General features: G+C 42.6%; 2 protein-coding genes across 3 annotated transcripts; one reads left to right on the top strand and one right to left on the bottom strand.

The window, feature by feature from the left end:
- Positions 1 to 30: 30 nt before the first annotated feature.
- ttc5 (tetratricopeptide repeat domain 5) lies at positions 31 to 7,226 on the bottom strand. 2 transcript variants are annotated; one of them, XM_026162190.2, is made up of 10 exons: positions 7,133 to 7,226; positions 6,944 to 7,049; positions 5,049 to 5,181; positions 4,740 to 4,951; positions 2,467 to 2,617; positions 2,283 to 2,374; positions 1,959 to 2,162; positions 1,114 to 1,328; positions 865 to 1,009; positions 31 to 778 (listed from the first exon to the last, which is right to left on the bottom strand). In XM_026162190.2, exons 2-10 carry the CDS (start codon positions 7,004 to 7,006, stop codon positions 659 to 661), a joined length of 1,335 nt encoding a protein of 444 aa, XP_026017975.1. In that variant the 5' UTR covers positions 7,007 to 7,049; positions 7,133 to 7,226; the 3' UTR covers positions 31 to 658. The 2 variants fall into 2 exon arrangements, with proteins under 2 accessions (XP_026017975.1, XP_080147083.1); XM_080290957.1 differs by having other exon boundaries at positions 6,944 to 7,152.
- Positions 7,227 to 7,413: 187 nt separating this feature from the next.
- On the top strand, positions 7,414 to 12,686 carry mettl3 (methyltransferase like 3). Its single transcript, XM_026162188.2, has 11 exons — positions 7,414 to 7,652; positions 8,807 to 8,997; positions 9,090 to 9,554; positions 9,667 to 9,842; positions 10,452 to 10,665; positions 10,780 to 10,967; positions 11,740 to 11,778; positions 11,861 to 11,969; positions 12,135 to 12,200; positions 12,283 to 12,395; positions 12,477 to 12,686. Exons 1-11 carry the CDS (start codon positions 7,550 to 7,552, stop codon positions 12,595 to 12,597), a joined length of 1,785 nt encoding a protein of 594 aa, XP_026017973.2. The 5' UTR covers positions 7,414 to 7,549; the 3' UTR covers positions 12,598 to 12,686.
- The last annotated feature ends 2,528 nt before the right edge of the window (positions 12,687 to 15,214 follow it).

Below are 15,214 nucleotides of genomic sequence, written 5' to 3'. Positions count from 1 at the left end.
TATACAAAGCAGGAAGCCTTAAACCTGAGCTGTGATCAGTTCTTTATTGGGATCCAAGATGTGATGTGAATGAGTTTTTCACTGCAAAACCAAAGCAGTGCAAGCCAGGCCATAAAAACTGGTTTGTGGAGACATGAGTTACAGTGGATAGACAGCATGCTGAAAGTTGATCATCAGGCCATGTCACAACTTTAAATTTAAAAAAAAAAAAAAAAAAAGTTAAAAATCATAATGACAGCTGAATTTAATTCAGTTGCATCAGTTTCACCAAGGGCTTTGTTACATTACTACTTTTAACAAAAAAAAAACAACAAAAAAAAAAGTACTACTTATGGGACAACTCAAAATGTCTTGTTTTTGAGAACTTTAGTTTTAACATACAAGAAAAAAAAATACACTTAAAACATGATACATATTTTTTCTCTCTCCCTTTTTATTTTTTTTTAAACTGAGGTCACAACTGTCACGTCACAGGTTCTTTCCTTTACAGATAACCCACGTTCGGCCCCACACCCACAGAGTATAAAAAAGGTTTATAAATACAAAGAAATGTAACACGGTGTCCTATTTACGGATCTGCATAAAACTGCTACAAATGCTTCAAAATCCAGCAAAGAGAGAAAACGAGAAAGCTTGGTCCTTGGGCTTTCAGTCTGCTTCACTCGCTCTGAGGCTTGTAGCTGACGGAGGCAGCGATCTGACTTTTAACGTTTTGCTTCTTGCCGTTGACGATGAGCAGCAGAGGAGAGTCCACTCGTATACTTCTAAAATCAAGTGACTGGTAGAGAGGACAGGAGAAGGTCACATACTCAGTCAGACATTATTGCGTTGATTGTAAACAGCATTCATTAATGCAACACTTACCTTATCTTTATGGGTTATACTGTGTCGTTTAACTTGAGGTTCAGGAATGACTACAGAATCTCCTATTAGGACGCCCCAGCTATCTGCTGTGTTGTAAACCATCACCACTATACAAGTCTCCTCACTGTCCACCATGCCAAACGTACTGGAGGAAAAATAAAAAAGAAGATTGTAAGATTTTACATTTACAGCCAGAGTCAAGCTGCACGTGCATTAAAGGACCATTACTGTTAAATAAGATTCTCTTACAAGGCCATGCGACCCTCAGAGGCCAGGCTGAACACCACCTTCCCCAGAGCGGCCACCCCAGCATTGTGGCCATGTGTCAGGGAGGAAAGTGTCCGGGGTTCTAGGCTGCCCACACGGCCTGCCGGGGAGCGAAACTGAGGAGACGAGCAGGGGCCCAAAGCAGACGTGTTGAGGTTCGACAGCATCGTCCGTAACCGGCGGGCTTTCACCTTCCCCTGAACACACAAGGCAGACTGAAGCTTAAGGGAAAAACTAGTCAAATGTGCTCTTTGCTGCCATCATGTGGTAAAAAACTGACTTGTATGTCACTCTGATAAGCATTTATAACAGTGGAAGCAAACAGGCTCAAAGGTCATGTGCTACTCATACACATAACTACGACTAACAATAAAGACAACGTGTGTAATACAAAGATGACATTAAAGAAATTATGTGATCTTAAAATACTTGAATTACGTTTAACCACTTCAGTTAACTCTACTCTTCTTTTCTTTTTTTAAATCCATACTTGACTCAATGACATGATTTCTGTAGCCATTATTTTGTGTCAGGAGTAGAGAGCTACATCATTTAGATTACCCTTTTACTCTAGACAGATATCGCTTTGCTGCCACTGATTACATGTCAATCATTAACATTTTGGAGTATTACCGAGTATTTTACAGCATCAGCATGTCAGAGCATACTTAGTCATTGATAATATTAAATCTGGTGGTGGCTGATAAACCACCTTGGAGACTCTTAGCACGACCAAATCACAGCATGATTTTCACCGACTTCTTTTCTGTACGTTTTTGTAACAGGACATAAACAGTATGCCGGTACTTTTGTAAAGAGTCTCCTACCTTGTTCTGTAGGAGTTCGGTCACTTTCTCCAAATATTCCAGCAGCTGCTTCTCTCTCTCTGGTGGCTCCTTCCAGCCGGGGTCGAGCTCGGCGGCTCGACTGTAGCCGGCGAGCGCAGACCCGTACATCTCCTCGTACTGGAACAGTGTGGATCTGTTGAAATGCAGCTCTGGGTAACAAGAGGCAGCTCGATCCACCGTCTCCTACACAGGAGGAAAACGGGAATAAAATACAGATGCGCATGTTGATTATTTATTTACGGTATTCATTTTATTATTTATCGGTATTCCCTCTGGTGTGTATCCGTTTAAGTCTGTACTCACAGATTGTGTGTAGGCACTTAGAGCTTGTTGAGATAGCTGGGGATTCTGTCCACAAGTGAAAAACAGCGACACGTAGGCATTTCCCAGGATATCTGTAAAAACAAAGGCAGAACGACATGAATTAATGCCCCAACAGTCTTTAGCATCTCTAACAAAGAGCACAGTCTGTCTTCACTCTACTCACACCAGGACGTCCCATCCTTCACGTCCAGCTGCACGGCCTGCCGGGCCATGTCCACGCTTTCCAGCACCTGCTTGCCGTGAGCGTCGTTGTCAGCCGCGGGCAGCTGCCTCAGCACCATGGACAAGTTACGAAGAGACACTTTGTTCTTGCTCTACAGAGGTGGAAAACAAAACATACTAACATGAATGAATCCTAACAGAAAGGATAGGAGAGGTTATCTGGATTAATGCTCAGAAATAGCTTTTAAATTCACCAGATGTTGTTGCAGAATACTTCAGTGGAAGTACTGATAGGGATTGGGAAAGCAGGCATATTTCTCCCACATTGGCTGTCTGTTTTATCCAGAATTGAATTAAAAATCCTGCTCCTCACAAACAAAGTCTTGAATAATCAGGCTCTCGTCTTAAAGACCTCATAGTACAGCATCGCCCCGTTAGAGCTCTTTGCTCACAGACTGCTGGCTTACTTGTTGTTTATTAGCTTATAGTTAAGCATAGCTGGATCAGGTGACCCTGAACAATCCCTTAGTTATGCTGAAATAAGCTTAGGCTTAAACTTCCCATGATTCACTGAGCATTTCTTCTTCAATCCCTGCTTTTCACTCACAATGTGCTTATACACCACTATTGTATCAGTCAATTTTCATTATTAATCTCTGGCTCTCTTCCACTGTGTCACTTTTATCCAGTTTCCCTCCCCTCATCCCCCACAGGTCACAGCAGATGGCTGCTCCTGCCTCAGTCTGGACCTGCCAGGGGTTTCTTCCTGTTAAAAGGGAGTTTTTTTCTTCCCACTGTCACTGTTAGGTATTTTAGTACCATGGGAGCATTTACTGGATATTGTTTTATAGTGACATTATACAGGAAAACTCTGTCATTCAATAAGGCCCCTTTGTTTTAGTTATTTTTCTCTTTGACCCCAGAATTGATGTGTGAGAATCACAGGCTGGTACAAGGTTGAAATACCACAGAGATCACTCCCTCAGCTACATTAGTTTCTTAATCTTTTAGACGCCTGTTGAAGGCCAAATGGTTTGTTTCAGATTTCACTAATGTAAGAACTCTTCGTTTTGTGCCTTGAAAATATGTCGCTGAGATAATCACAATTGTAGCTGAACTAATAAACTACACAAAGGATGCTTCTTCACCCAAGGGCAGGAAGACGCTCCCTTATCTTGGTCTGTACTGGTTTAAACTGATAATCTGCTGTCTCATGAATTTTACCCTCTATATAAACTGTTGTACTTGTGAATAAAGTTGAGTCAATTTGGGAAGACAATCTGAAGCAGTCTCTGTTTTCTTGTTCTCCCAAGCTGCTCCCGAGCTCGTACTAACACGCTGAATGGCATGCTTGAATATTGCTTGAGAATATATTTGACTGTGTTACAGACTAAGGGACATTCTCTGCTGATAGACGTCCACGCCTCGAAGGAAGTCGATCCACGGATTAGGCCCTGGAAACAGTTTCCTTCAGTCACCAAGTGCTTGCTCAAAGGGGGAGCGTCTGACTGGGAGTTTTCTCTGTATTATTGCAGGGTCTTTAATATAAAGCGCCTTGAGTGATTTGGCACTATATAAATAAAACTGAACTGAACGACAGTTTGGCATTTTAAAAATGTGGTAGATTTGTTTTTGACAATATGGCTACATGTTTTTAGCAAACAGCATTATGTTTTTATACAGTATTAAACAGAACACAAAAGTGAAGTTATTGAATATTTTCTTTGCTTACTAAAGTATATAAAGGTCTTTTTTTGTATTACTGATTCTTGTGGTGTGAATGGACGAGTCTGAAAACTTTCCAGCTTTACCAAAGTCAACAACTACCCATCACACACGTCCAAAGAGCTGAACAGATTGTTCAGATAACTAACTATGGTTGCGATTAAAGCGTCAGACCAACAACTATGGAGATAATGAGCTAATATAATATAATAATCTAACAGATCTGTCTGCCTGAGCAGAGATCAGCTGCACACAAACCAATTTGAAGTGGATTTTGTGTTTCCTGGTTTGGGTTCAATGATTAGAAATGTGGAGATTGTTTCACCAGTAACTGGAAACTTGGGTCACATCACATAAACTGAAAATGTATTAATATGTGTATAACAATTATTCATAATAAAGTTTGAATTACAAGAGATTCCTGGGATAAATTGTGGGGGGAAAAAAAAAAAAAATGGAGTAACCTGGTAAAAGCAGGAGTGTTTGCAGGTATGGAATGTGAGAAGACAATAAACCAAAGAGGACAAACCTTCCTTTCTCCATCATTACCTGCTGTAAGGCACCAGTGAAGCAGTTTTTGGCACCGATCAGGTCTCCTTTTTTCCAGTACTGCTCCCCTAACGTGTTCCAGCCCTCCACCAGGCCAGGCTGCAGCTTCACCGCGCGGGACAGACACTCCTCTGCTGCAGCACTGAAGTCTGGAGCCACGTTCAGACATCGTCCCTTTTGCAGCAAGAACTCGGCTTTGTGTTTAAAGGCGTCTGTTGGAAGTTGTAAACGGAGCAGTTGTGAATGAAAGCCTGCAAATTAACTCACTTTTTTTTTTTTTTTTTTTTTTAAATTTAAAGAGACCCTTACCTTCTTTTTCCTCCAGCTTCTTCAGCGTTTGTGCCATCTCCTCTGCTACGTCGCTGTGTTTCCGTCCTGCATCCTCCACACTGTGAGTCTCAAAATAACAATCTCTGAACTTATACAGCTCATCCACCAGCTCCTGTCGGGAGAGAAGACAAGAAACAGACATAAAAATAGATCAAAAACACATTTCTCTTAACCACATCTGCCTGTAGTACAACACTGAGACACAACAACACATCAACAAATACTGCTGAGGAGTGAAACTACCCGAGTAACTAATAATTTAACTAGTACTAACAGTTTATACTACACTTGCGAATGTTCTGTGCAAAAGTCTGTAGCCACTGCAGATTTCTTTACACCACGTTAGAAAACAGGTGTACAGCGATTTATTAAAATTAATAAACGTATATGGAAATACAGTATACAAAGGCAAAAAAAAAGGAGTCTTTGGGAATAGTTCTTGTGGCTTCTTTAATGACATTCAAAGCTCTTCTTTGGATGCTGGCTGCCTTTTGTTCTGTTCTCTGTGAAGATGATCCTAAACCCCTGAAGAAAAACAATGGAGCCACTGCCCATCAGACTTTTTCCACATGGATCAAAATATGACGGTATTATCAGTGTTCAGAATTTCACTAATTTTGATAAGATCGTCAACATCACTGGCTCTCATCAGTACATACTAACAATGATTTGGACCAAAAAACACTGTCATATGTAAAATTTGGGTTCATCACTCCATCAGACCTTTTGCCACTGATTTTCAGTCCAGTTGTTACGTATGTGGGCATACCGCATTTTTCCTATTTCTTAAGTACATGACTTTCAGTTACTGTTCCATCTACTATACATCCACCACTTGTTCAGTTTCCTTATTTTTCTTAAGGACACACTGCACACCATGCATGAGATATAGCATAGTTTTACGCTAATACCTCTTTGGGAATCGCCCATTTGTGCAAAAATACCGTTTTCTGTCTGTCAAGCTGTTATCTTTCGCGTTTTCCATAGATACGACTAAAGAAGTTGGAAGAAATTATGCATTTTTGTGACAAGCTGCTGATAAAAAAAAGTCCCTAAAGATACAATTAAAAATTGGTTCTTTGTCAACATGTTTGTTATGTGTAGACATGACAGCATTTTCAGGCTTGGATGATTCACATTTCACTTTGGAGTCATTTAAACAAACAAACAAAAGCATTCCTATGAAAATGGTCAGGTATAAGATCTGGACTGGAAAGGGGTGAAAAAGGAGCCAATATCAAAAGACCTCCATAAAACCTGGAAAACTATTGCTCAAGACCACTGAAAATATTAGTACAAGACTTTTGTGCGGTATTGTGTTACTGCATGTTCACTGTTAGTTTTTTCTCGTTTTCTAAGTTAACCATACTTCGCTCCTAAGTGAACGTCTGCTACACAGTACTCCCAGAGTGAAATATTGGTATTGAAATAGTTCGTTTTTGTAACATTATAAAGGCACGAACCATCGAAGGGCCTGCAGAGAACAAATCAGTACAGCTGCACTCCTCATCCTTGGTGCACTAAACCAGAGGCACCCTGACAATGTGGTGACTCAGCAAGAAGCGCACAGATCAAAGCAAAGCGCGAATATCAGCCCGTTATCTGGTGGTTTAAAGCTGTGGTGTGAAACATCTGTGGCCAATCTAGCTACAGAAGGGTAAGTGTGGCACTCCTGCACCTGACATAGCAGAAAACCTTAAAGCTACTACAAAAAAAAATCTGTTCTTCGGCGTGACAGCTGCAGCCAGCTGTTGTTTCTGGAGACTCCAAGGAAGCAACACATGACACCGTCCTCACGGGAAGCTAGCCGGGCACAAAGGCTGGAGACAGTCGGAGCATTTGAATAAATGTGTGATTCCGCTGAGAAGAGTTACCTTCATAATCTGCAGCTCGTCTTTGTTTTCCACAGCCTCACCACTCTTCTCCTCTTCCGCCATCTTTGCGTTAGACCATGGAACAGCAGCAAAATCTGACAGCGAGCTGGAACAAAATGCGCCAAGTTACTTAATAACTATTAGATATTAGTCTATACGGTATGTCTGCTGCCACAGAAAGGTAATTACTTTAAGGAAGCATCGCGAGTGTAGTCTGTTTCAGCACAGAGGAAACGGGCTTTTAATTTCGGCGACGCCGGAAATTGAAGTAGTCCGTACTGAAAACGAATCCGCCTGGAAAATTAACAGATGAAGTTTAACGTGATGACTGATTTAGCTACCAACATGCCACTTTCGTAGACTGAGATATATATGTATTATATTTTACATCATATACCCTCAATCCTAAAACCACGACAAATCACTACGAAAGCGGAACGTTTAATCCCAATCAACCCGTGTGCTACCCGACACACGTTTTTGTGTTGCACCGTACCCGCTTCCCTCCAAGGGTGGACTGGATTCAACTTTTGTTTAGTTTCCCGGACACTCGGTGCTCGGTGAGGCCAGTATTGGTGTTTTTCCTGCAGCTGAGTCCAGCTCGTCATGTCGGACACATGGAGCAACATCCAGGCGCACAAGAAGCAGCTGGACTCTCTGCGGGAGAGGCTGCAGCGACGGCGGAAAGACCCGGCTCAGATGTCCGCCGGTAGGTTCAGGCCGGGCAGTGCCAAGCTAACGCTGGTATTGATACCAAAGGGGTAGTTCCCCCCATATATTTAACTTTACGTATCTTAACTCAGGTCTGCAGCGCTCCATCTAGACTGTGTAAGCTGCCGTGTTATGGCGATATCGTTTCCCTCTGGTGCTCTAAGCGCCAAATTACAATTAGAAAAGCTTACTAGAAACAAGGAAAGAAGGGGGGGGGGGTTAATTCTGTGATTGGTTTAATTAAAGAACGTAATATAGTTATTACTATGTCTGAACTACACCTTTCAACCATATCACTGGTGTCACTGACGGTGTGGCAAGATGTAAATAAACATCAGTGGGTCCCCTCTCAGCTGAGATCAAAGTTAGTTCACTGCACACACGCCAGCCTCTCCATCCTGTCTGCACTCTTGTCTCTTGTCTTTTGCTGTGATGGTGTATTAAGTTAATTGGGGGTTTTAAATCGGATTCGAAGCGCTTAACGTGTATAGGATAAAATGATTGTGTTTAGATGTGATTGAAGTGTTCGGTAAATCTTGAAAAGCACAGAAATGCGCTCCAGTCCATTCATTTAGTAGCTGATTTAATTGAGCGAATTTGCCTTCGCTGGCAAAAGGGGACCTGAGTTTTATCAAATGAAGGTGGGGTTTTACTCGGTTGTTGTTGGACACTAACAAAATACTGTGTTCATTCTTGCTAAATGTGATGCAACAAAGACATTACTATCTATATTATTGATCAGTCAGGTATTCTGTTACAGATAACCAGTAAATTTAGCTCAGAGTATCCAGCAGTTGTAGTAATTTGCTATAAAGCTGCCTAAGCTCATTTGCTTTGATGCCATGCTGGGGATGTAGCAGTGTATATCAACAGTACAAGCGCTGGACATTTACCGATGGCAGTAATTGATATAAGCTGAAAAACTTTAAAGCAGTTCTGCTGTTTCACTATGAAGATTTCCCTAATTCCTCAAAACAAAAAGGAGTAACAAACAACAACAAAGGATGATTCTTGTACCATTAAATTAAACAACTATTTTTATAATTACTTAACCTTTTTATCTGAAAGTTATGAAACGTTTCAGGAATTTAAAATGGGAAATATTGACAATTTTCTCTGAACTTGATGCTTCATCCTTTGTTGTCCCCTCAGATGGTGGTGGCAGCACAGACGGTACCACAGTCAGGAGTGACAGCCCTGCCCCAGCAGCTCCGTCCACCTCGCAGGAGGAAACAGAAAAACCACCAGACCCTGAACTGGAGAAGAGGCTGCTGGGATATCTGTCTGATCTGAGTCTCACACTGCCAACAGACTCCCTTTCCATCACAAATGAACTCAACAGTGTGAGTTTTTGTCTCCGGTGCTCGTGTTATCCTTGAACTCAGTGATGTGGGTTTATTTTTGACATCTCTGTTTTGTTTGCTTCTCGTCACAGTCAGAAACAGCCGTTAGTCACGGCTGCATCCAGAGCCTGCTGCTTAAATTCTCTGCTCAGGAGCTCATCGAGGTCCGAGAGCCCACCTCGGCTCCTTCTTCTTCTACAACTTCCTCCTCCACATCAACCCCCACGGTGGTCATAGCTGTGGACCACACAAAACTTTGGGCTATGATTGGATCTGTAGCTGGAGCCCAGAGAACTGGAGTCAAGAGAAAAGCAGAAGACCAAATGCACAGCAAAAGGGCTGCAGGCTTCTCGCCCTTGCTTCAGAGCTCTGCTTCTCCTCCTCACTCGTCAACCACATCGCTGACGCCAGCCTCCTCCTCAGAGCCGGGGCCTTCGGCGTCAGGGAGCGGGACGGAGAAGAAGGGCAGGAGCAGTAAAAGCCAGTCGTCTCATTTGGACATGGAGATCGAAAGCCTCCTGAACCAACAGTCCACCAAGGAGCAGCAGAGCAAGAAGGTAACAGAGAGTTTTTATTGTTGTTGTTGCTGTTTTTGTTTCTTTTGTAACTGATTAAAAATCGGCGTTTCGTTACTGCTGCAGTTATCACGTGACTCTCTTTCGCATCCAGTTAAGCCGAGAGATTCTGGAGCTGCTGAACGCCAGCACAGCCAAGGAGCAGTCCATCGTGGAAAAGTTCAGATCCCGCGGCCGAGCTCAGGTCCAAGAGTTCTGCGATCACGGGACCAAAGAAGAATGTGTTCGCGCTGGAGACACGCCTCAGCCATGCACCAAGTTACACTTTCGGTCTGTATTTGCTTCACAAAGTCTGACACTGTTACAGACAAGTAACTGTAACTAACAAGACTGAAAGTTTATTTCCCTGACAGTCCTGGATTGTCCAAATCACGAGAATACAGGCTGCTGTGCTACAGCTAGAAAAGAGCGTATCATAAATATGGGAAATTCTAGCTGACCTGCTAAGTACATTTACCCATTAATTGCTTTGTTTTTCAAGTATAGCAAACATCCATAAGTGTTTGAGTAATACTCTCTTTGGCCTCCAGGTGGCACTGTGATTATGCTAAATACTGTTTGATATAAATATGAGACACACCACGTTTTGAGAGTGTCCTGCTCATACATGTGTCTAATGTGCTGCACCAGAAGTTTTATTTTGCATCATTTTAAGTTTTCTAATGCATAAAGTTTGGAAAACTGTCCTACATAAAAAGGGATTCTCTGCCCACTATTATGTTCATGTGAGCATTTAACAGCTTAAACCTTGCATTAACCAGCCATGCACCAAGTTACACTTTCGGTCTGTATTTGCTTCACAAGGTCTGACACCTAAATGCAATTTAGGTGTCAATTTTTTTTTACTTTGTGATGTTAACTTTATGTTTTGTCATGCAGTCGCATCATCAACAAGCACACAGACGAGAGCCTCGGCGACTGCTCCTTCCTCAACACCTGTTTCCACATGGACACCTGTAAGTACGTCCACTATGAGATCGACAGCCCCCCGGAGACCGAGGGGAACCTGCTGGGGCCCCAGGCGGGGACCACAGAGCTTGGTCTCCACGCAGGGGACGCCGACAGCAATGTGGGCAAACTCTTCCCTTCACAGGTGAGGAGGAGGATGGGGATGATTTAAAAGAAGCCTATGAGACTGGACGCATTCGTGTGTCATAATGTCTTTTAAAATCGTAAAATAGTGTGATTTATGTGCTTTGGTACTCAGTGGATCTGCTGTGATATCCGCTACCTGGACGTGTCCATCCTGGGTAAGTTCGCCGTAGTGATGGCTGACCCTCCCTGGGACATCCACATGGAGCTGCCCTACGGTACTCTGACTGATGACGAGATGAGAAAACTGAACATCCCCATCCTGCAGGATGACGGCTTCCTCTTCCTCTGGGTCACTGGCAGGTAACTAAAAAGAAGTCCAGAAATCTGGCTCAGTTAGCAGGACAGCTGACCACTTTATGTCAACATTTAACTCATAGCTGAATGTTTCATTTGATCTACAAATTAACGCCCCTCAGCCTGTTTAAGTTAAACTTCTAGAGAATAATGGCTGCTTTTTTTCCTATGAAACGCTTTCCCTTAAGATGAGACTTCACCTAGTTCACTACAATTTAATATAAACGTTTTAAAGTCTAGATTAGATAAATAGATCGATAGATAGATAGAAGCTTGGGCAACAGACAGTCATTGACAGAATGAAAGACTGGCTAAAGAAATGGGGCATGTCGTCATTCAGCAAGGCTCTAAAGAAGTAGACTTTTAGCTGGGAACAAGGTGTTTAAGTGAGCAGTGCACATATGCCCAACATTAACATGTGGCGGTGATGGGGAAAACCTGGTGGCTTAGTTTGCATTGGCTTAGCAAATAAATCTATCGAACAGGGAACTTGCACAATGCTTCTCTGTTCTCGTTAATATGACATCGGCCGCACGGTGCCAGATCTCTACAGTTTTACATTCACTCGTCATAAATGATGAGAAGCCCGGTCAGTGTTTGCGTACAGCTCTTCACTCAGCTTCAGCACGACAGGAAGCTGGCACTACTTTGTGCTGCTATTCAGGTTAATTATTTACCCAAAGAAGGTAACTACATGTCTGACAACTGATATTTCCCCCAATCCTAAACATTATTCTTAGAAATGGTATTCAGACTCAACGTTCTCTTCCTGTTTCAGGGCTATGGAGCTGGGCAGAGAGTGCCTCAGCCTTTGGGGGTAAGTTTTGCCTTTCTGTCAACATCGTGTCATATTTTTCCCCTTATTTTTTAATCATTCAGCCTTTATCCTCCTCTCTCAGTTATGAGCGTGTGGATGAAATCATTTGGGTGAAAACCAACCAGCTCCAGAGAATCATCCGCACCGGCAGGACGGGTCATTGGCTGAACCACGGGAAGGAGCACTGCCTGGTAGGTTTGAACCAATCTCAGTGTTATACTGTGAGGACGGTCCCGTTGGGGTTCGGGCTCGAGGAATTTAACATTCAGCAACTTTTTGCTTTTGTCGTTCTTAACCGTCCAGTAGCTGAAATAGCTGAACCTGTGTTGTCTCATTCTAAACGTGTTTGCCTTCAGGTTGGTGTAAAAGGAAACCCGCAGGGGTTCAACAGGGGTTTGGACTGTGATGTCATCGTGGCAGAGGTAAACAGCTGTAAATCCTCTGTTATACGTGGTGTCATTACCCATAATTCCTTCAGCCTGAGTCATGTCTGTGCGCTCTCAGGTCCGCTCCACGAGTCACAAGCCAGACGAGATCTACGGCATGATAGAGAGACTCTCACCCGGCACCAGGAAGATTGAGCTCTTTGGTCGACCCCACAATGTCCAGCCTAACTGGTAACATACCATCATGCTTTAATTTAGAGACCAGCGAGCTGCTCTACACACCTCACAATGTCTGTGTCATTTCCTGTCCAGGATAACTCTCGGGAACCAGCTGGACGGCATTCATCTGTTGGATCCCGAGGTCGTGGCTCGGTTTAAGAAACGTTATCCAGACGGCGTCATCTCCAAACCCAAAAACATCCAGTCATCATAACTGCTCACAACTCTGAAGAAGTTTGTTTTCAAACTGTTTTATTTTTTTTATACCTGTAAACATTTTTTTAATAAATATTGTCCACTAGATGCCCCGTCTCCATCTTGCCTGTGTACTTTTCACGGCTTCTCTGCACATTATCCATAATGATCGCATCGCCGGGCCTCCACACGATACCATATTATTGCTATTTTTAGTATTTTGCGATAAAACATGCAACTTATCACATTTTTTCAACAACAAATTGTGTCCTCAAAGCTAAAAGTTTGTCATCTGTTTCATCCAGTAACATAAAGTTATCTCACTTTATTTTTTTTCCTGCAAAATGAGACTGTCAAGCAGACCATCACTAAAACCTGCCATAAATGTTGCTATAAGAGCGAGCACGTCTGATATCAGTCCACAAGTTGGAAGTTATTTGCAATTTGTTTCTGATAACACTCCAATTAACTGTGATAAATCATCAAAAATCACATCTGCTGCTGTCTACACAAACAGAAATTCACATTTAACTATTAGACTTGCACTCAGTAAACTTCCTGTTCCATAGTAATATAACCAGAAAACAAACAATAGGCAGCCAGTCGAGTTGAGCTCATGTGCCTGAGCTTATTCTGAGTTAGGAAGCAGCTTTGTTAAGGTCAGTGTCCAGTGTTGAACCGCGAGTTTTCTTGGGTGATGTTTTTTGCAGATGGTCGTGCACGAGAGGAGCCCTCTTGTTTGTAGCATTCCTGGAGTATTTGAATTTAGTTTTTAGAAAATGCCAATATTTGGTATCCTTGTGTCTTCACAACATTGTCAAGCAATATATCCCCCAGCCCAAAAAAAAACACACCGGAGACATTTTGTTACAACTTATTTTATATTTGCTTAGTTTAGAATGAAGATATTTTTGACATACTCTGGATTTGAACAAGTGATCATTAGTCTTTTTTTTTTTTTGATCAGCATTTAACAGTCATAGTTTTTCAATTTGGGCAAATACAGAAAGGTTTTCTTACAAAAAAACCAAAAAAAACGTGCAATTTAAAAACACAGCCAGAGCGTCTTTTTTTCTAATTAAAAATATTGATCAGAATCAAGCAAGACTAAGAAAATACCTATCAGAAATAAGCTGCTGTGTAGCTCTGCTTATTTCATACGGTTGCCCTGTGGTGCACAACACAACTGGATTTCAGCAAGCCTTTCTGAAGTATCAGGGCCACCGTAGATCTCACAGATGAATATTAACTATTAACAACACTGCTGTTAAACAGGCTCAGACCTGGTCAGCAGATGTTGCACACAGTCCCACCTCATGTTTTTACAGTTAATGTCTTTTATAAAACAGCAAACCATTTTCTGTTTTATTATCTCACTTTAAACTAGCAGGGTTCTGTGTCACAGAGCAGGATTAGAAAGTTACTTCACGATGATGACTTAATGATGAGGTTTAGATAGTCACACACTTCATCACACTCAATGCTATCTTCCTCCTCTTGCTTTGTGAAACAGCCTTAATTAACTCCAGCCATGATCTAATCAGCAAATTGATCTTTTTCTACAAAGGTAGTCAAAAAAAAAAAGAAATATAAAAGAAACACAGTAAAAAAAAAAAACACCTTCCAAACAGAAGACAAAGTAATGCACTTATTGGTAGTGAACGCTGTAAACAACTCTACATTGTCCTCGCCCTCATCAGTATGCCCGATTGGGCAGCGGATCTACTCGTCTGACTTCTGAGCGCCGTCTCATCCCAGTCCTTTTCCCTCTGTCCTTTGAATCTGACGAATCATTAGCAGTTGTGTGCGAGCAGCGAGGAACAAGCAGTTAAAAGACAAACTGTGGTTCCGCAACTCTACCGCCATTCCCATTTAAAGGTGGCGTCAAAATGTGTTTGCTCTACTAGCGGGCTCCAAGCATAAACCGGCGATGGAAAACTGAGTCCATTCAAGTCCTATGAAGCCCTGGGTCTTCCTCAGTAGGTGGCATCCACTGCATTGATGTTGCTGTCCAGCTGGTGTCTGAAAGAAAGCCGGGCCTTGGTGGAGAAATAGATCTGGGAACCCCGATTGATGCTTCCTGTTCCTTCGCTGTCACTGCCCCAGGATGTCGTAGAGGACAGACGTGGCTTCATCTCCTCCACAGGCACTGTATGGGTGGCAGATAGAGAGTCAAGCGGTTTGTTCTGCATTTGATTTTCTCATACAGTTGGAATATACAGGAGGTGGTGCTCACCTGGAGGGGGCGGGCACTGCCTGCTCTTGCAGCGCTCTTTGCAGCGTCTGTAGAAGGGAAAGCACTGTAACATCTTCACACCCATGATAGAGATGCCTGAGGAGAGAAAGAAGTGAAGAAAGACATAAATATAAGTGAGCTGATTGGAAAGTACGCAAATCTTCCACGAGCTTTCTCTCAAATATGAAGTAAGCCGAGTTAAACCATCGTGACAACACTTCTTCCACAGCTCGCACTTAAGCCGCCTCATCACAGCCACAGCAGCTCTGCTGACAGTTCATCGTCTCCTCACCAGGTCACCGTTTAATGGAATTATGATGCTGCGCTTCACCAGCGCGACCGCTTAATGTAAGCTGACAGTATCACCGAATGGCACGGCGGCCCAGCAACCAACCACTCA

This window comes from Astatotilapia calliptera, chromosome 3, assembly GCF_964374335.1.
Source record: "Astatotilapia calliptera chromosome 3, fAstCal68.1, whole genome shotgun sequence".
NCBI classification, from domain to species: Eukaryota; Metazoa; Chordata; class Actinopteri; order Cichliformes; family Cichlidae; genus Astatotilapia; species Astatotilapia calliptera.
The sequence above is the reverse complement of the archived record's forward strand: the minus strand, read 5'-3'. Positions and strand labels throughout refer to the sequence as shown.